This window comes from Hippoglossus stenolepis, chromosome 2, assembly GCF_022539355.2.
Source record: "Hippoglossus stenolepis isolate QCI-W04-F060 chromosome 2, HSTE1.2, whole genome shotgun sequence".
Taxonomy (NCBI): Eukaryota; Metazoa; Chordata; class Actinopteri; order Pleuronectiformes; family Pleuronectidae; genus Hippoglossus; species Hippoglossus stenolepis.
The window spans coordinates 10,642,144-10,664,251 of NC_061484.1; the positions used below are offsets into that span (position 1 = coordinate 10,642,144).

At 41.7% G+C, this 22,108-nt stretch overlaps 1 protein-coding gene across 1 annotated transcript; it reads left to right on the forward strand.

Moving 5' to 3' along the window:
• Positions 1-635: 635 nt before the first annotated feature.
• On the forward strand, positions 636-17,759 carry LOC118118078 (sarcalumenin). The gene is made up of 8 exons (XM_035170906.2): positions 636-763; positions 7,362-8,384; positions 10,955-11,056; positions 11,702-11,797; positions 13,621-13,737; positions 14,424-14,657; positions 15,521-15,870; positions 16,452-17,759. Exons 1-8 carry the CDS (start codon positions 706-708, stop codon positions 16,947-16,949), a joined length of 2,478 nt encoding a protein of 825 aa, XP_035026797.1. The 5' UTR covers positions 636-705; the 3' UTR covers positions 16,950-17,759.
• The last annotated feature ends 4,349 nt before the right edge of the window (positions 17,760-22,108 follow it).

A 22,108-nucleotide genomic window follows, 5' to 3' on the forward strand; every position in this document is an offset into this window, starting at 1 on the left:
TCAAACAAACAAAAACATAACCTCCTTAGCGGAATAAACTACAATGGACAACTCCGCCAAGGCCCAACAGTGGCACACACTCCGATATCAGTCCCCTAAAGAAGCTGGATTTTAAAAAATCAGGATTCAAGAATTTTTTCCCTGGCAAATATCAAAAAGTCATCATGTCAGTTTCTGCCCCTTTGTGTGGATCTGCGCCAAAATTGAAACTTTGTCGAAATTTGTTCAGTAGTATCTGCGTAATCCTGCTGATAAGCAAACAGACAGGAGAAACCTCCTTGGCAGAGGCAAAAGACGCAGGTAACTGAGGCCTCATGTTGATCTCAAGTGATTAAATATCTTTGTGTGTGGGAAATGTCTTTATCCACCAAGATTTGAATATGCTATGAAAGTGGGTGAAGTTACTAATGAATTAATGTGTAAATGTTGTACAGATAAGTTCATCAAAACAAATGCAAACTCTCACTAAATATCATTTCTCATTTACAATGAATGTTAAAACCACAACACTATAACAGATCCCACCAGGCTCTCCCTGTTTCTCTCTGCGCTCAACATTCCTGATTGGACCGGGCAGCTGCTGTGACACACAATGTCCGATGCGGGTGCAGTTGCTGCGCCCCACCTCCACTGGCATGCCCTCTGACCTTCAGCCGGAGGTATATATAACGGCGGTGGACGAGGGGACGGCCCCTGCCAGTCAAAATGAAGGCTCTGGTGTCTGCGTGCTGCTTGCTGTCTCTGCTGGCCCTGTCTGCTGCAGGTATGGTGGAGGACAATGTGGGTGAAATAATAATATGTGGCTCTGTTAGATGCACTGAGGGAGTTATTTCAACAGGTGTGTGAGAGTGAAATGCTGATCCACTGCATTTGGATGGCTGATGAATGAATTTGGAGTGTCATTGAACCTATTGGAGCTTTGTGTACCTTGTGGGGACCTGGAGTGACCGGGATTTGCGAGTCATTAATGATGGAACAGCTAAAAGATACATCTGTAAATGAATTTGTTCAATTTATTACCTATGGGTTGATCATACTCAATTATTTTTGCTTCACACACACCACAGTGTAGTGTACTGTGTATGATGTGTGTTAGGGGTTCTCTGCCAAGGGTCCTTAAGGGATCCCAGGGGAATCATTTATTTTGACTATAATTTCATCCATAAGTAGCACAGATGGAATGTATGAGTATTTTCTGGTACAAAACCTGTTATAAAAGAATCCAAAAGCAAATATATTGTGAAAAGGGGGTCGGTGATCTCATTTGTGTCAGTTAAGGGGTCCTTAAGGTGCAAAGGATTGAGAACCACTGCTATATGTTACTGCGTGGTGCATTGCAGAGCTTTGTGCTTGTCCACGAGGAAATGTCAGAGCTGAGGTGTGACACCAGCTGATGGAAACTGTCCTGTCGGCTGCTCAGTCTCTGTGCCCTGGAGAGAAACACAGCGACAGCACTGACAGAGTGGGCTTGGACTCACTTCTGGTCTCACACTCTGTGCTGCAGCCAAAAAGCTGAAGCTGGCAGAAATGGCTTCATTTCCCCCCCCCCACTGCATCTCTTTCACTGTCCTTTCACAGCTGTTTTACGCCTGCATGCAACTCCACTCTGCCAGTGAGGAGGATTTTTGGCATTTCACAGAACCTTTCGTTCCCTGTTAAACAAATAAATTATTGTTTGAACTGAGCAAATCTGAAATTACAGCCATTGCCACGCTCATTGGAGGTTTCCAAAAGTTTCAGGAAACTGTCATGTGATCTTTGGTTAAAGCTGAAGCAGAGAACACCCTTGTCTGCCCTTGGCACTGGCTCATTTTGGTCCCAGCAAGTTGCCATAGTCAGGTGTCTCGCACCGGTCGTCATTAGATACTGTGCACTGATACACGTCTCTTTAAGACTTCCAGGAATGCACACACGTGTTTATCATGTATATATACACATGCACAAAGATTCACTCACATGCTTGAAACTATAACACAATCATAAAGGCATACAGGAGTACAAGTACACTGCCTTGAGTCAGCTTAAGCCTTCGCTGCCTTGAATGTCTCAGTAGAGCTTCATCACTTCCACTCTGCTCTGTCTGCAGAGCTGCTAATCTCTCATTGCCGTCAGTCGGCTCCGAGCACAGGGGATGTCCCGGCTAAAACAGGCCTGAGAGCCGCACAGCAGAGGGCACGTAGGACTGGGGTTCAGTAGCCCAACTGTTGGGCTGTTAAAAGCTACTTAACTAGAGGATCAAGTGTTCTTCAAAGTCGACGTAAGGGGGAATAAATTTAAATAGTGACAAACCTCAAGGGACAGCAGCCGCCCCAGTAAGATTTGTGTGCCAGAAAGAGTGAGATTTTATAAAAATCTGCATGTCACTCAGTAGAGCGCAAACCACCACCAAGGCACAACAGTCCCTGTTTCAAATCACATTTAAATTCTCTATATTTTTATTTGGATCACAAATAAATAAATATCTGTCCACCTAAGAAATCAATGAAAGTGCCAAAATCCTTAACGTTAAAGACAGTGAAAAAAGATTCCTGGATCCACCCCTTGATCCAGATCAGGACCCAAATTTAATGAGTTCTCTCCTGACCCAAACCACGTTCTGCCACCAAGTTTCATAACAATCAGTCCTGTGGATGTTGTGCAATCCTGCTAAGTAACAAAGAGTCGCAGGTGAAAACATAAGCTTGCATAAGCTCACAGTGCAGTCAGCAGAACTCCAGCAGGTTGTGTGGACTAAGAAATCAGAAAGCAGCTCACCGTGCTTGGGTCAGAGCCATAATTAATAACAACAGGTGCTATGATGGGTGCAGTTCCTTTTTTCCCCCCATAAATGAACCAGAAATGTAAAACCACTGCTGTTTGCATTCCTGATTACTCACAAAAAATGTGCATGTGTGCGAGCAAATCAACTCCTCATTCATTCGGTCTGTAGTTACACGCTGAGCAGGTTGCATGTCATCACCCCTGGTGCTGATGCATTTTACTGTTCTTGGTCTTTGAAAAGATCCTGCGTCACGCTCGGCGGCACCGTTACAGGAATGTGCAGCAGCAGGCCGGCCTCATGACAATCACAGGGAGGAGAGGAGCGTCACACTCTCTGAAAATAGGAGTGGAATTATCTCCCCTTCTTTTCACCCACTGACTCATTGTGGGACTATTTCTGTCTCAAAGAGGCACCATCCAGCACCGCAGGCACCTGTCCCAATCTGTCCCACTCTGTCCCCACTCTGTCCCACTCAGTCCCCACGACGCTGCGCGCTACCCAGGCTTCACTGCAGCAGCAGCAGCAGCAGCAGGGGCCTGGAGAGAGGAACCACCACAAAGGCACATTACTCTATACCTCAATAGTGAAAAGATATTCACACTGCAGAAACAAATCCTCTTGTAATGAGCACACTAGATTAGATACAACCACTAACCAAAAATACATTGATAATGCTTCAAAAAGGGGGAAAAAGATGTGGAATGTTCTGGAATCACTGATAAAAACAGAACCTACCTGAGAAACTGCAAATGTGGTTTTCCAAATTGTATCTTATTAGAATTGATTGTTTTAGCTTCTCCCCAAACCGGACAGAATCTCTCAGAAATTCCACAGCCTTTTTTTCACATGTGTTGTGTCTCTCATGTTTTCCTCCCCTGCTGCCACATCTTTTTCCGTCTTCCTAATTTTGTTAACTTTAATTCAATTTGGCCGTCCCCAGATCCTCGCCCTGCAGAAACTGATATCTCTAGTTTGTCTTCATAACTATAGCTCAAGGCATGCAGCGTGGGGGGAGAAGTCGGTAAACTAAATTTAGCTGGTAAGATGGCAAAAGCCATCATGGGAAAAGCAAGTGTTCTAAATCAAACACTGTGCGCTCTTTCAGCAGTGAGAAAGAGGGAGGGTTCGTCTCTAATTAATGACGTCTAATGACTGTGTGGCTGCTTCCTACACAAACCAGGCAATAAATGGTTCATTTATCTCATCAGATAAAAGAGAAACAAACTAGTAAACAGTCATTAGGGACTGACCTTGTTATGGAGTGTCACTTAACTCATCCTCACCAACTCACTTCAGGATCTTGGCCACCGGCCTGATCTTCCTGTTACAACACAGACGTTGTCTCTGGACAGATTCCAACTCGCCCTAATGGCTCAATCAGATCAGCATCCAACCGCCCTTCTCAGGTTCCCCCTTTACTAATGCCCAGGTCATTTTGTTTCACTCGTTTAGCGACACCTACGGTACAGTTAAGTCTGGCCAAGACACGTTTTACGAGCCCCCCGGGCCACGCTGAATACCAGAGAGCTGGACAGGTCTGGCTCATACCTCGACCCCTGGCAGTTACAGCGAGCGAATGTACGATGTCTCTTAATCATCTGCAGTAGCTTCCTTGCATCCACTCACTGAAGCTGTTGAAATTCCAAAGACGATCAGCAGATCTGTGGATCTTCAGTTTCTGCCTCAGGCGACCTGTGTTGGACATCATTCTCTCTTAGGATTTTGAATTGAGGCATAAACTCTTCCGCCTGTTAGAAAATGTTTTCACTGTGATCAGTGATGGCCAAGATGAACACTGGAGATCTGTTTGTTCCAGCTGTACAGTTTGACTGCCATGGCCACATTCTTAACTTTGCTCAGACCTGAAGTAAGACTATATTGATTGTGACTCTTGGTAAAACTAAGCCAAGATCACAGTGCAGAAAACATTATAGAACCAAACAGTTTCACATAGTCTTCAAAGAAAGTGCTATGAGAAAAATCAGGTTGATGTCCTGGTCACCTATGCTGACAATCCCGTTAGGAGGCATCAAAGCTTCCAGATGCTAGAGGTGACAAGCAATGCAATGATGCAGCACTTGTGTCCTTCTTGTGGCCCGGACTACATGGATGTAAACCTAATGTGGCCCATGTAGTAAATTGTAAATATGGCCCAAACAGCACACAACAAATTTGGGCCACCTTTGGCTCCTTTGATTGACATGCGGTAATTGCTATGGCTCACTTGTGGCCCAGATCTGGCAAACAGGAGCGGACCACCCAAGTGCCATGATTCGACACAGTATGAGGGCCTGATGACAGTGTGGGCCAAATTTGGGCCAAAACTATTTTGCTATGTGGGAAGAAGCCATCATTGAAGATTGTGCAAGAACAGGAGAGTACATGGGGTCCTGCTTGCGTCATTTAAGACAACTGATTAAGTAGAAATATCCCAACTGAGATGACCCTAACCCTGATTTCAGTTTTGTGGGCTCATCTTCAAGGCTTTACACTGGTACTTTTACACCCACATTTAATACAGACAGTAGGTTACTGCGGTTTGGTTTCACTTTGCTAAAGTAATCACATCTGTATAATTAAGATGTCTGCCAGGTTATCACGATAGAGGGATTTCTTCTAAAACAACTTAATTAACTTCATCATAGATACACAGAAAGCAGTGCACCTGAAAGATGAATCTGCAGCTGATGGTACAAGTCTCATTTTGACAGTGTGGCTCAAGTCAGCCAGAGTAGTTGCAAACGTCTGTGAGGGTGTGTGCGGCCCTTTAAGAGTCAGGACTACAGGTTGATTGGTTGATTGGTTGAACTCCTATTGTTGAAGCAACTTTTCTCAGGCTGTGTCCAAAATCACAGTCATTCATTAACCCCTACTTCACTATATAGTGACTTCTATGTAGAGGACTATGTAGTCCTCTACATAGAAGTGTTTGTGCTGCTCTGCTCGTATTAACATTTGTACGACACAACGAGCTGTTCCTGCTGCCGTCTCTCATCTTGTCTCTCCAGGAGCACAATGCATGATGGTAGATGTTGCTCAGTTAGTGACCATCGGTTGTACACTACTTCTCACGATGCATTGTTGGAAACAATGAGTGCACTCTACAGGGTTTACAAATTCTCACCGAACATATGGACATCACTACAAAATGGAAAATCCCCTATATCGTGGACTATATAGAGATTAGGGATTGAGACACAGCCTTAGTTTAATTATATGCAAGTCGAACAATTTAGCTGTTGAAAATTGAGCATGTTGGAAGTGGAGGTCACATGACTGCTGTCACAAGCACTTACCTGAGCAGGTGAGCACCTGTGTCTGCTGCCTCACACACATTCACAGTTACCCACACCTTTGTTGGAGACTGTTCTCCGTTCAGTTGCAGGGTGTGTTATGTACATAGTTCATTTCAATATGTTGACGTTGTTTGATTAAGTAAGATGATTTGATTACCTTGAAATATGTTTGATTCAGAGCTGTATATTGATTTCTACATTTTGGGAGGATCTAGATGCCGATTTGTACCTGTTTGTTTTATTGTAGAAAATTAAGCCACAATCACCTGGTTTATTCACCAACTCATCATGATTGAATCTGTGTGAATAAGCTCCACAAATATACTGCCTCGCTGCTCAGAAACAAACAGACAATGTTCGCGACTTTCCAGCAAACGTAGTGGAGAATATTTCTCTTTAGGAGTTGGTGTAGACCAAAAACAGAACTCAGAGTTTAACAGTGTAAGACGATCTGAAACTGTCATCACACATGCTAGCTTCTTCCTTAGCATTAGTTTGCTCTTGATGGGCACTCGTCCAGAAGCCTTACGAACGTGTAAAACCCGTACCAGCTGCCTCCAGCTATCAGCCTTTATCCTGCTCTCTGACCCTGTCTTGTAACTTGAACTGTAGACTTACATCTAGCTGCCTGATATCACACTGTGTGCCCCTATGCGTTTCTCTGTCGTAACCGCTCACATGCAGTTATAATTAAATAGAGGTTGTGGCCTTGTGCTCCTTGTGCACTGTGGTTGTGTAGAGTTTCTAATGTACATGTATGCATATGGTGCTACAGAGAGGGAGTCCCCTGTTTTAGATATGATTGCTTTGAAGCCATAGTGACTGTGATGTACAGTATGATGCTGAGCAGAGTTGATGTCTGTTTACTTGCATCTGATCTGGACTGTGTGATTGAGCAGCTTGTAAATGTTCTCTGTTTTTTAGTGACCTGAAAAAAAGAAATTAAACCGTCTTTAGTTGTGCACTTGATGAAACTTAATGTCAATGAAAACATACGTTTAAATCAAACTAAAAGCCCAATAAGACCAATACTTAGTTTAGTTAATTGGCCTATACAGTAAATCAATGTTCTATATCAATGGCTGTTTTTCCTTCACATAGTGACGAGGGTTGGACCACTGGATGAAAGTCTTTAATTATTAATCACATCCCACAACTCAGTGTTGATTAAATAGCCTGTATCTGAAGCATAGTGGTTAATATATGTGGAGTATAGGTGGTCTACTGTCTGGGAGTCAAAGCTTAAGCTGAACTGTAACACATGTCTGTGAAATCACATCGTCTTTCTTCTGTCACCCTCACAGATCTCCTGACAGGAGCCTCCATCCATGATGAGGAGTCTCTGGTGCATCTGCAGCTCCAGAAGCCAGAGGGAGACCTCTTCTCCTGTGGCCGTGACACAACGGAGGAGCACTCTAGCCAGAGCTCCTCCAATGACACTCCGGCCCCAGAGAGGGCCTTGTGTCAGCCCTGCTCACCATCGCCGGTTTTAGGCACCAAAGAAGAGGAGCCAACCTCCACTCCAGAGCATGAAGAGGAGGAGGAAGAGGAGGAAGCAGCTTCCACTGAGGAGGTGGCAAGTGATGCAGAAGATGAGAAGGAAGAGGCACCTCTTCAGGAAAGGGTAGAAGAGGAACAAGAAGAGGTGATGTCAAAGGAAGCAGCTGAGGAAGAGCCTGAGGAGGCTGAGTCATCGGAGGATCAAAGTGTGGAGCAGGAGAAGGAAGCCGAGGCTGCGTCATCTGAAGAAGAGGAGGAGAAAACAATGGAAGGAGAGGATGAAGCAGAGGATGAATTGTCTCATGAGGACAAGGAAGTGACAGAACCTCAAGAAGAAGTTGCAAAAGAAGAGGAGGAAGCTGCTCAGGAGGACACAGAGGCAGCAGCTGAGGAGGAGGAGGAGGAGAAAGGAGTGGAAACTGTGGTTGAAGCCGTGGAGGAGGAAGCAGTTGCTGGGGATGCAGTCGAGGAGGTCGCAGAGGCCGAAGCTGAACCCCAAGCAGAACCAGAGGAGGTTGTCGCAGCAGATTCTGTACCTGAGGAAACGGAACCAGAAACCGCAGCAGAACCTGAGGCTGAACCTGGAGTAACTTCAGAGCCTGAGATCGAGGTGGTTTCAGCGTCTGAACCAGAACCAGAGGTGATTCCTGAAGTAAAGCCAGAGCCTGTCCTGGAGGAGGTTGCACCAGAACCTGTTGAGGAAGTAGCTGTGGTGGATGTCCCAGTGGAATCCACAGAGGAGGAGGCTCCTGTTGTGGAAGAGGCACCTGCTGCTGATGTTGTTGTTGAGGAGGAGAGAGTCACTTCAAAGGGGCCTCATACCAAAGGTACATAATAATATAATACCAAAACTCTTTTCACCGACACCTCAAGCCAATGTCTTGTTGTCTTCAGTCTCAACTCAGGTTATAGGAGGGATCCTGTTAAAGTAAAGATGGCCCCATCCTGTCGTACCTCTTGTAATTAATGAAGTGATCTGGTGTCTGGGTGTTGACCCCTGCTATAACAGATGATGGCTGAGTCTATTTCTTATTTCACTTTGTAAGACAAGAAATGACGAAGCAGAGTGTGTGATGATAATAACTCTAACAATGATAATGATGATTTGGCGGAGAGCATAAGAAGGGACTTTCATATACTAAAAATCGTATACTACTAATAATAGTTATAATAATAATAATAATAATAATAATAATAATAATAATAATTAACAAAAATCATCATCTTGGAAAATAATTATGTAAATAAAATAAATATAAATCAATCAATCAATTTTACAAAATGGTGTTTTAATACTTTTGATTCTTCAGTAAATTGAGTTAAACAAAGATAAATTATATTTACCCATCTTCACATTCATTAGCTATACCATGCATCCTTTCACTCCTTAGTAGTGTGTAAGAATGATATGTGCTGCATTTACACAGGGTTCTGAGCCAGTAAAGTAAATAGTCCAGTACATAGCCACATTTAAAACCACAACATTTGGTTTTTACACCTGTGTTGTTGTACCAAGGCCACTTTATCACCATATTCTATAAAAATGTTTTTTAAATTGGATACATCCGGCCAAAATTTGGCCTGTTCATAGATATCAGCACTCCACACATGCTTGATCTTTTGAGAAAACAAAACATTTGATAAATGTCCTATCTCACAATGTTAAAGAAAGTGAAAAGCTGGATCTGCCCCTTAATTGAATCTGCTCCAAAGGTTTGATGTTTCCTTCCTTGATCCATAACACATCCTTCCATCAAGTTTCAAGACAATCAGATTGGTAGTTTTTGCGTGATCCTGCTAACAGACAAATAGCAATGAAAACATAACCTCTTGGCGCAGATAATGAAACGACTTCAAGAGGTCCAGGTGGACGGACATTTTTTACCTATGGACAGAGGCCTGGCCAGCTTTTCCCCCTGTTTCCAGTCTTTATGATAAGCTAAGCTAGCTGGCTATTGGCTGTAGCTTCAAACTTCAAAGACATGAAAGAAGGTGTCAATGTTCTCATCAAAGTCTCAGCCAGAAAGCAAATAAGAATATTTTCCCAAAATGTCAAACTAGTCCTTTAATTCAGATAGACGTAGATGGAGACTGAAAATGAGTTGCAGGCCATTTAAACCAAAACAAAAATCATGTAAAGCTGGAGAAGTGCACTATTCACATTCTGGCAATGCAAACATCAAACTTTTTGTAAAGGCATTAATAATAACTTATAAACCGTATGTAAAGCATGTCTTATGAGAACAAAATCCTGTTTGGAAAGGTGAATAGTTTCACTGGATTCATTTAACTGGGTCATGAAAATGACAGCAAAGGTCTCGCTCATCTTCTCTTTCCCTCTCAGGCATGCCGAAGAGCCCGAATGTGACACTGTGTGTAGCTAAAGAGGAATTAGCAACAACCTCTGCTACAGAAATAAGTGGACCGAAATAGCAGAGGAAATGAGCGGACAGATACAACAGCATGATGTAACAGTTGGGGCCTGTGCTCAGCCCAGGTGGTCTGGTCACTCACAGCTGAGGAAGCCACTTACATGCGGCGTCACTTATTCCCTAACCATGTCTGAGTTCTTGCTATGAGTTGTGTTGGCGAATGTTAGTGGATAAGAGGCTGTGGTTCGTTCCACACGTAACATTGTCAGCGTGATGCCAAATATGTACGCTAAATAGTTTTCAATGCCGTCTTTGTAAGATTTCTAATTTCCTGTAGTCAGTGCATGTCAGGACAGAATCAATCCAAATCAATCCAAATCTTAGTTTTGTACCGCTTGGAGAATTTAAGTACAAAGAAAGGAAGATAATTTGCATAGATGCCTTTAAGAATGGAGTGAAGGTGGTACTTTGTGATATATACAGTAAGCACCTAGTGAAGAAGATCCTGACTTTATCAAAGGGCTGAACAAAACACTGGGGGCTAAGGAAGGGTAAATTATTTTGTCTGGGGATTTTAACAAAGTGCTGGATCTTATTCTTGATGAAAGCTAATTTCAAGTAGCACGGCCCTACACATTCTCACAGAGGATCTAAGTCTGGATTTATGGCAGTTGGTGAATCCAGGTGACAAATACACTTTTCTTTTCTCACAAACCTATTCTGGACTAGATTTCTTTAGTTTTTCCCTTTCCACAGGTGGTAGACTGTAAAATTGGTCAGATAGCGTTATCAGATCCTGCATCAGTTGAAACTAAAATGAACTTCAACGCTAAACGAGGAAGAGCGGGAGGTGGTGAATGAACACTGAACGATACGTTGCGGAGTGAAAACTTGGCTGAGGACCTAACTATGTTTTTTCAGTTAAATCTAGGAACCACAGATAAACTGTCATCTGTATGGGAGCATAAATGAGATATAGGACCTTTGACCTTGACAGTTGACTGACAGTCTCATCCTCTGACCAGGAAAAGAAGCGAATGAGGCAAAGGGCCGGAAGCAGAGGGACCGCTCCCACATTGAGGACACACTGAAACTGGGCACCAATGAACCATCAGCCGAGTTCTCAGGTGAGAGACAGATTCATAACACTGACATGGGACAGTCCCGTCCCTATATGCGAATGAGAACAAGCTCTACCACAAGCATATATGCACCCACACATGCCAACACGTCCCCCTTGATCAAAAACTGTCCCTTCAGTAATAATAACCATTTCCAATGTTTTTGGCTGCGGAAGTGCCCGAAGTTATGGACTGAAATCAAAATGTGGCGGAATGTTTTGTGGACGGAAAAGAAAAAACAGATGTTGTTGAAAGTGAACGAATGGAAGTTTGAGGTAATCTTCGGGGCTTTTCTGCTGAAACTGTTGTGAAAATTGCTTCATGATGTCTCAGTCCTGAGGCCTTTGTATGTGAGTGCAGCGTGCAGACATGCCTCAGGCAGGTGATTCATCAGTGCAAATGTGTAGCTCGGCATGGACGCCTCTCTGCTCTGCTCAACCACACTCATCCCGTGCTGCAGCCAAGCAGAGCCAGCCTCTTAATTCACCTCAGCTTAATTCAATCAACTTTTCGAGGGCAATTCATCACATGCTGCCAAAGCAGATGTTGTAATCAGTAATGGTAGCAAGGACATTAATAATCCTCCTTTCCAAAATGACTTCTCACATTATATCCCGATTATTACATCCCATTTCCCCTCTCCCTCTGCAGCTGCCATGAAGAAGCTGCTGAACATCTACTACACGGCCATCAAGCCAATGGAGCAGGCCTACAAGTACAACGAGCTCAGGCAGCATGAAGTCACAGGTAACATGCATTCACAGTACAGCAGTTTGCTTTAATTGGCAAATATCACAAACAAGTGTATCAAGGTTTTATGGGTCATCTGCAACGAGAGAAAGCTATGGGATAGATATCATGCCATATTCTATAGACTGAAAAAAAGGCTTTGAAAGGTTTGCCTCTAGGATCCCAACTTTTCTTCAAACCGTCAGTTTCTGAGTTTCAGATCAGATCAGAGCTGCAGGACATAGGCTGCAAAAATAAATCTCAAATACAAAATTAGTTTTGCAGGGGTTTAAAGGTTTGTTCAGTCCTTCAAAGCATTATGCAAGGATTCATAATTTTGTTTCAATTTCAAGCCATTTTTTAATGGTTTCCACCTTTTTCTCAGTTTCGTAATCTGGCACAATATTTATCCAATAGAAAACCAGCTCTTGGTAATGACCTGTTTATGTCTATTTATAACTTTAACCATGGTTCAGTTCATATACTGTGATGCAAACTCTGAATTACAGAACAGGTATTTTAATTTCCAACGCCTCCCTGTGACTTGCATAAATCATGTGTCGTGTGTGTGAGTCAGACACCATAAACACACAGCGCAGACACTGCTCTGCAATTAATCTGCTGTTATAATTGACTTCTCCAGTTTTCAGAAAAGTAACAGTTGTTTATAAAACCATAATAAGCAGCAAATCAGACCTGCTCACCTGTGTGCCTCTATCAGCTCACCACACTTTTCACTACAGACAGAACGCTGGGGAACCAATGTCGTCGTCACAAAGTAGAGAAAGAGCCAGGAGCTGACATTATTCAAACCAGACACACACACACACACACACACACACACACACACACACACACACACACACACACACACACACACAGACAGTCTGTCTGCTGAGGATTAAAGGGGACGTTGTGTTGGCCAGACTTCCGACTACTTTGTTCCAGCACTTGAGGCCAGAGATGAGCTTTATTTATGCTAAGGAGCAGGATGAGGCAGGATGTGTCCTGTGACTCTGGGACACCTTGTGGTGCAGAGGGGAAGGACACACACACAATCAGACGAACAGTCATCGTCAGCCTTTTTTTTTTTTAACCTTACCATTAAATTAAAAAACTTTGAATTTGAGCAACATCACGGCAGTTGCATTTTATTCTTTGAGGTTTCACGTGTGTTAAATTGACTTTTTGGCCTGAGGGTGGCACTAGAGAGAAGCTCATGAAGTGTCAGGGGAATATGAGAGTATTCAGCAGTTATTAGAAATCGCACCAGGGATATGGCCATGAATTATATAGAGAAAAACAACTTCCTATCAGTCGATATTGATAATTATCACCATAAATGTCAGATTGTTATTTCTTTCAAGTTAAAAGACAGATTTTGGCTCCTGAGTGAAGGCTTCTTCAAGAGCAGAGAATGACAAACACTTTATCATCATTTTACATATCAATTAGCTGATGTTTTTATCCAAAGGGACTTACAATAAGTGCATTTAACCATGTGGGTACAAACCCAGAACAGCAAGTGCTACATGTAAGTGCCATATATAAGTCCAACTAGCTTTGTTTTCCATATAGTTGTGGCTGCAGCTTAATAATAACCATGGCTGGATCATTTAAGAAAATAAAATAAATTAATAAAACAGTAATCAAATCAACAAAATGCATGATGAACTATTTTGACAAATCAAATGCAAAGATTCAAGATATTTTTATAACTCATTATAGTATACTGAAAAATGACCATTTCTGTGTAAAGTAGATTTTTTTCCTGCTCTATGTCTTTTCTCTCAATCCTTCTCGTTCTGTCTCTCTTTCTCTCACACTCACAATCCCTGCAGACGGTGAGATCCCCTCTAAGCCCATGATTTTGTTTTTGGGACCCTGGAGTGTCGGCAAGTCCTCCATGATCAACTACCTGCTGGGTCTTCACGGCACCTCCCAGGAACTCTACACAGGTTCACACTGAAACTTAAAAAATCATCAGTTCACATAAAAAAACGACACAGCTACTATGCGATAATTACAAATGTAAATGCCTTCGTATCCAAGAGTGGCAACTGCAAATAAATGGCAGATACATTTTGATGTCTTTTCCAATATTATCATGAATCAGTTACTTTAAAGGTGATTATCAGAGAAAAGAGAAAATCAAGAAACAAAAACATCTTCTGGTGTGGTACACTACAGCTAGACATGTTAGACATGCACTGAACTCTGGAGATTCTCCGCATTTTCTCTGGAGAAGTTGTATGTGTGAAGGCAACTGTCCGAGTGAGAGCCTCCAGACTTTCTGCAGACTTTCTCCACGTGGACCCAAGTATAAAGTCCGCAGAAAGTCTGTAGAAGTCAATTTACCGCGAGCAAGTGGGGGATTTGAAGACTCTTCTAACACCCGACAGAAGCAAAAATGAAAAAACTATAAGATAACAAATATCTCCCAATGAAAAAGCGGTGCCATACACTTAGAAGACACAAATTTTCAAATAATAACATCTACTTATTCAATTATATCTTATTTATCTGGTAGGAGATAGTTAATCATAATGTGAACTAATAGTTAAACCTTCAAAAAGTTGAATTTAAAGTTACCTTATGTATATTTTTATATATTGAAACAGTTCCCTCTTTATTCTTCCACCAGGCGCTGAGCCCACCACCTCTGAGTACACCGTCATAACGCACGGTGAGAAGTTTCGGTCCGTAGAGGGCATCGTCATGGCAGCGGACAGCTCACGGTCCTTCTCGCCCCTGGAGAGGTTCGGGCAAGGCTTCCTGGAGCGACTGGTGGGTGTTGAGATGCCCCACAAGCTGCTGGAGCGGGTCACCTTCGTTGACACACCCGGCATCATTGAGAACCGAAAGCAGCAGGAAAGAGGTTATTGTTACTGATGGAAATGTTTTCACATCAAATCAGCAGGAAGCCAATATTCATTCGTTCATCTTTGTCTTGTTCCATTGTTGTGATAAAATATTTTAGATTCTAAAATAGCTTTTTGGTTTCTGGCAGCATGATTCACTCCAGGAAGACCTCAGAACAGTCTTGTACATACATTTATGTGACGGTGCTTGAGGTGAAAGATCAGCTGAGTCTGTTGTTAGCGTGCTACACTCAATACGTCAGTATCAGCATCAAGCCGACACCATCATCTGACTGTGATTTTCCACTATTGAATTAATTCAACACAGACAAAGACACACATAAAGCATTGACTGTATATAAAGATATACAGTGAGTCTTCACTCTCTTTCACTATCCAGAAATGCATCCAAAATATCAAATTCCCACCGCGGTGTAGAGGACCCACTGATAAACACGGTTCAGCTGTCAATCGTGACGCTTCCCCTGTTTGAATAGCATGTAATAAGTAATTAAAACCAAACTTAGCAGAAACATGAATACATGAACAAACATCAGTGTGATAAGAACAAGAGGAACCATCTTTGCGAAAAGTTTATTTGGCGGTTACTTTTTTTTGTTTGTCTTATCCATGTCCCAACATCTAACATGGAGGAGGCAGGGTTTCTAACTGATACAGCAGTCAGCCACCAGGGACATTTTAGACACTTTGGCTTTACTTTTAGGGACCAGTCATGTCGTCCATCTTTATATACAGTCTATGGTCTGAACCGATACAAAATAATTGAGTGTCTTATCCATCATGCTGCATTTTTGGAATTTTACAGAATTAGAAAATTATATTTTTCTAGGTTTTATATTTGATCCCTCCCCTTCCTCAGGTTACCCTTACAACGAGGTGTGCCAGTGGTTCATCGATCGCGCTGATCTGATCTTCCTGGTGTTCGACCCCACCAAGCTGGACGTGGGCGGAGAGCTGGAGATGCTTTTCAAGCTGATGAAGGGCCGCGAGTCCCAGATCCGTCTCATCCTCAACAAGGCCGACAGCCTCTCCACCCAGGACCTGATGCGGGTCTACGGGGCCCTATTCTGGAGCATGGCACCTTTAGTCAAGGTCACAGAGCCCCCTCGGGTTTATGTCAGCTCCTTCTGGCCCCAGGACTACTCTGCCGACACCAGCAAAGAGCTCTTCATGAAGGAGGAGATCTCTCTGCTGGAGGACCTCAATCAGGTACTACAAAATATGAGTAATTGGATAAAGGGCTATTTTTCAACCATGTTTATAAATGCGGATGGGTAAATGAACAGTACTTTGGAATCAGTCCAGTGGATTGCCTCCGGCGGTAGCCACGACATGGCGGCGGTGGCTACAATGTAATCTTATGGGGCAACTGTGACAGTCCACAAAATGTCCACTCAAAGGGCTTTTTCCAGGTCTTTGCTGAGAGTCTGACTGGCAACATTGCACGCCTCACTCAATGTGGGCCTAGGTTAAAAAATACATGAAAATGCATGAAAACATCAAAAATTCCATTTCACAAAAATCGATTTAGTGATTGTTTCACTAAACAATAGGTTCAATGGATCTCAGTGATACACTGACAGTAACATTTTTTTTAAACGTGCAGTACACATCTTCTCTGTGATCTACATGATTTGAAAATGGTAGTGCTCTCTGGGACTGTCATTTTCAGTTCAGTGGAAATTAATCTATCAATAATTCAAATTTTGTGTCTTTTTGTTTCTCCCCCTCTGTTTATCATTTCTTTTTCCCTCTGTCTGTTATTGCTCCTCTCTGTTTTTCCCCTGCAGGTGATCGAGAACCAGATGGAGAACAAGATCGCTTTCATCCGCCAGCATGGCATCCGTGTGCGCATCCATGCCCTGCTGGTGGACCGCTACCTCCAGACCTACTACGACAAGCTGGGCTGGTTTAGTGACCCCTACGAGGTGTTCCAAGACATTGTCAATGACCCCGACAAGTACTACATCTTCAAGTCCATTCTGGCCAAGACCAATGTCAGCAAGTTCGACCTTCCAGACAAGAACGCCTACCAGGACTTCTTTGGTGTGAACCCCATCTCCGGCTTCAAGCAGCTCTCCCACCACTGCAGCTGGACCAGCGGCTGTCTGCTGGCGAAGATCGAGAGGGCCATCTCGCATGAGCTGCCTGCTCTGCTCAGCAGGGTCGGCAAGACCGCAGGCACTTCCACCCCAACGAAGGCTGCACCAGCAACGCCGCCTCTCCCTGGCACCTGCGAAGGTCCCGGGTGTGAAGAGAAACCCAAGAATCGCTGGAGGAGGCAGTGAGATGGAGGGGAAGGGTGCAGGAGGAGGCAGATGGCAGCGGCAGAAGCAGCAGCCAGAGGGTTTCCTGAAGTAATCCCCACTGCTGTGATGTTCAGGACTGGATGTGGGGAGACTGAGCAGAGAATGAGAGAGAAAGGGAGTAGAAAATGTGAAAAGATATAAAGCACCAAACAGATCTGAAGTCAGAAAGTATTTAAAAATACTTGTTAGTGTTTGTTTTTATCTGGACGTGTCGTATGGAGGGGTTTTACCAAACTGACCCAAATATACCCAATAAAAATAGACCCAATAAATATTCAAATACTTTTTTATGACTGTATAGCAACTCTCTGCTACTCTCTATGAAAGTGTTTGCCTTGAGTTGTTTTGCCTACAGTTTGAAGCAAATGAGGCATGTAGTCAACTTTCTGAAGCCATTGCAGTCTGCAAGGCGGGAAGGTATGCAGAAGTTTTCTTTATTTTCTCCATCCTTTTTTTTCTCAAACAGGGAGAAAAAATAAAAAGCCTTTATTTCTACATAGCTGCTTGTGATACAGTATGTTTGTGAAATCTGAGATTGTTGTTTTCTTGTGTTGTTGAAAGTTGTTGTTTTCTTATTTCTCACTGTTTTCAAGTTTGTACAATATGTATTCAAGTGTCTTTCTTCAGATAAATGCTGCCACTCCATCGTCTGTTTTGTTTGGAAAGTCTGAAGATATTTGTCAAATCTGCTGTGCTGTGTATTTACAGTTAAACCAGTGTGGGGCATTGTCATGTCAGGGCACATACTGTATTTCCTCATTAGTGGGACAATAAAATAGACAGAAGGGTTCTCTGTGTTTTATTTAACCATGATTATTTACTAACTAAAAACTACAGTAACTTAGTTTTTTGTATTACACTATTCAAAGTTTATTATAGAAACACATTTTTTATTTGTTAATTCTCAGTACTGAATTGGGACAGAAGTGATTACATTCAATATTGGTGGGATTGTTGCACAAGCATGATATTAAATGCTACACTATATTATATACAATACAATATGTTATTCTCAAGTAAAATACAAATGTTATCACAGTTATTCCGTTTTTTATTGTTACTAATTGTACTCACTCCAACACAGACAACCCCTTTAAACTTTGAAACGCTCAGCTTGATCAGTTTCAATATATTTTACATTCTCCAAAATACTCAAAGTTTTGGCGGAAATGTTTTCAATTCAGATGTTTTTTTAATGAAAGGGAATTCTCTTCTCTTGAGAGTTGAGAGTGAACTCAAAACCTCTGACACTGACAGAATTAGCTGCAATGGTCAGATTATTTGTTCTTGATTATTTGTTTGGAGACTGGAATGATGAAGAGGAATATATCCTCCCTCACTGACTCACTGCACAGAGACACACACTACACAGTCAACTGCTGCTGTAAGAAAACTGACGGCAGCTTTAAAACAGTTTTGCAATTGAATTGGTCAGATTTATATTCTTGTGTGAATTATTTTTGGACATGAACACAAAAGCTTATAAACAACTGCAGACAGAGAAATGATCTGTGAACATCATTTCACAAGCTTCACCCATTTCTTATATTCTCTTCTATATTTTCTAGACACATTCTACTTCAACTGCTTCTTTATATAAATTCAGTTTAGCTTCAACTTTTGCAGAAGCCCAAATCCCACTTCTACATCATTTTCTAGTTTTATTGCCGTTCATGTACGTTTGTATATCTGTGTCCCTTTCAGCCGTCTGACCTGTAGCTAGATTTACCCCGACATGGCTGCATACTACCTGAGTATTTCCTTTGAAACTGCAGTTATTTTTTCTTTTGGTCTGGTTAATTGTCATTCTTTTGAATAAAAAACAATCTGCAAACTTGTTTACCTTTTGAGGCTAAAGATACATAACTGATAAGATCTCTTCCAACGAGATAATAGATAATTCATTTCATTTAGTTGTGAATGGAGGTTTGGGAATTGTAGGACATACACAAGCTGCTCTTTCTATGTACAATATTGCAGGGTAATCATATGGAATAAACCAAAAAGCCCCATGAACAGTAAAATAAAAATTATTTTCGTGTATAGCTGTTGAATAAATATCCCCTGCAGTGACTTAAAATAGCCACCAGTTGGTGTCTTCATTCAATATGTCATTTACACTGACTGCATCACATTATTTGGCACAAAGTTGTATTTATTTTTTCATTTAAGTTTTTTTTATCAGCTCTTAAAGTTTTAATTCCAATACTGAACTAAGTTATTACTAAGTAACTAAGTAACTAAGTAACTAGTAACTACGTACTTATGCATAATCTAAGGATTTCACAGACATTTTGGGGGGCAGGGGCTCAAGTGAGAAAAAAGGCACTTCTCATAATCATTTATAGAAACAATGTTTTAAAACAAAAAGTTAAAAATAGTATCACATCTCTGACTTACACACACACACACACACACACACACACACACACACACACACACACACACACACACACACACACACACTGAATCAGCAGTATAGCCTTATTACTATTGACCTTCTGTTTACAATCTCATCACTTCATTCCTTAGAAATACAGAATGGTCCATAGAAATGCTAATGAAGCACTTATCACTTTGGACATTTCATTTAAAAAGACTTTTGTGTCTCCTCTGCAATATTTGCCAGCTTTGTACTAAACTGGGGGAGCTGATGGGGCTATGTGGAGGTAGCTGGGAGAGCACCCATGTATGCTGTGTGGAGAATAAAAGATGCTGAAAAGCAACAGTTGTGTCTCTGGCTGTGTGTGGGAGAGCCCCGTGGCATGGTCAACTGCCACACAGTGGTTTCACATTTTTCCAAACATAGTGCAAACAGGCAGGAAAAAAGACTTGCAGAGGGTTGTAAGTAATGACAGGGTTCCCGTGGCTCCTTAAAAAGTCTAAAATTACAATCAAGGAAATTAAGGTATTAAATTGACCATAAGTTGGCTGCAAAGTATTAAACTATACTTTGCAGGCATGCAATTTAAGGCTGATGGGAAAATGGTCATGTACAGTGTCCTACTATAAAAACGTCTTTAATACTTTAGTAGACACAGTTTCATGTTTTAAATGGCGTAACACCGATGGGTCTTGAATTCTTCTACCCTGGATTTGAAGTATTCATATGGGCAGAGCATGACACAGTGCCACACTATTCCCAGTCTTGCAAATCAGTGGTCAGCTATGGAACTGCAATGAGCTCTTTATGCCTGACAGTAATGTCTCTCCATGTCAGCTGTAGTGTGTGTGAACCATTCAACAGTGGAGTTCCTTAAAACAATCAAACAACTGCAAATTCCAGAAAGAAGCAGTTAAAAACACGGGTGTATCATTTATATTCCTTTAGGCTACATTGTAGTTTTAGAGAAAATGTCACCGTTACACAGGAGAATAGCAGATTTACCTGTTGCAGCGCACAGATGCTAAAGTTAGCACACGAGTGATGCTGGCTGGCTTTTATGGACATTACCATTACATTGGTTCTTGGTAGGTAGCCTGTGTTTCTCCCTACATGGCAAATCACAACTTTTTTGTGTGGTCGTGAGGTTTATGTAAAGGATAAGTGAGCGCGACATCATACTCATGTGATTGAAAAGTTTTATGTTCAAGTCAAAGAAGCTTTATTGGGAGACATGACCATGACATTGTACAACAAACAAACTTGGAAACAAACAGACTAAGAATGATATGATAATTGTAACAACAACAACAATGTTTATAAAGATAATTGTAATTAAACAGGATATTAACACATACAAGAATATAAACCTGTGTGTATATGAGTGTGTTCTGTTGGTTCTCGGTTCTCCCCCTCTGTTTTGTGTCTGTCCGTTTTGGTTGTCTGTCTTTGGTAATGACTGCTTGGGAAAGTGTCTTTGTGTGTTGGGTGAATTCAGGTACTCATTGTGGGACAACTTAACTCCAGTCTGTTTATTTCCTGTTCTAACAAAATCTAGTCAACAGGACTTTTACTATAGGATTAGCATGGACATCATCACATGACTACATGGGGTGATGGAATTGCATGACAAGGTCAATGACATAGGATTCTAACAAGATTAATGTTAAAGATATAAATAAGAGAATGTTACTTATAGTTATCAAATTATGTTTGTGTGTATGTATTCGAGCAACAAAATACGCATTGAGTTTTTTTAGTTTAGTACATTTCTTAGTTGTCCCCATCAAATCTAATTGATCATGTGGTAAAGTTCATTTCACCAGAGCATTCAGTATAATATCTGACCATGGCACAATCACACACACACACACACACTACATCGACACACCTGCACATACATAGTAGATGTTGTGAGAGTAAATATGTGTTCGAGCTCATATTCTGTGTGTAATCTGTGTTTGCTGAGCTGACAGGCCGTACTCCCAGCTTTTAGTCATAGTGTTAACACAGACTTATCAGTGTGGCTTTATCAACTCTGCAAACAGACCTCTCTTGTAAGCTCCTCAACATAAGCACACACACATTTCTGCAATGAGGGTTATTATTGGATTCAAAGTTTAACCATGATTGTTTTTTCAAAGGCCGAGCGGACACACACACACGCGCACACGCACACACACACACACACACACGCACACACGCACACACACTCATTTCTGCAATGAGGGTTATTATTGGATTCAAAGTTTAAACATGATTGTTTCTTCAAAGGACTCGCTCGCTCTTTTCCTCTCTCTCTCTCACACACACACACACACACACACACACACACACTGAATCAGCAGTATAGCCTTATTACTATTGACCTTCTGTTTACAATCTCATCACTTCATTCCTTAGAAATACAGAATGGTCCATAGAAATGCTAATGAAGCACTTATCACTTTGGAAATTTCATTTAAAAAGACTTTTGTGTCTCCTCTGCAATATTTGCCAGCTTTGTACTAAACTGAGAAATTCCTATCATGAAGTGTTTTACTATTTTTAAACTCCAAAAATACAAAACACTTGATACAAAATATTTTCATCAAACCTATCAAATACAAATGACAAGATACTATTTTGTATTTCAAATACATGTAACATAAATACTCCACAATGACTATAGAGTTTTTATGAAATTCAATAATGGCCCTCTAAGCTTGATGTGTATGATGATACATGATATACATGATACTGCATGATATGTAGC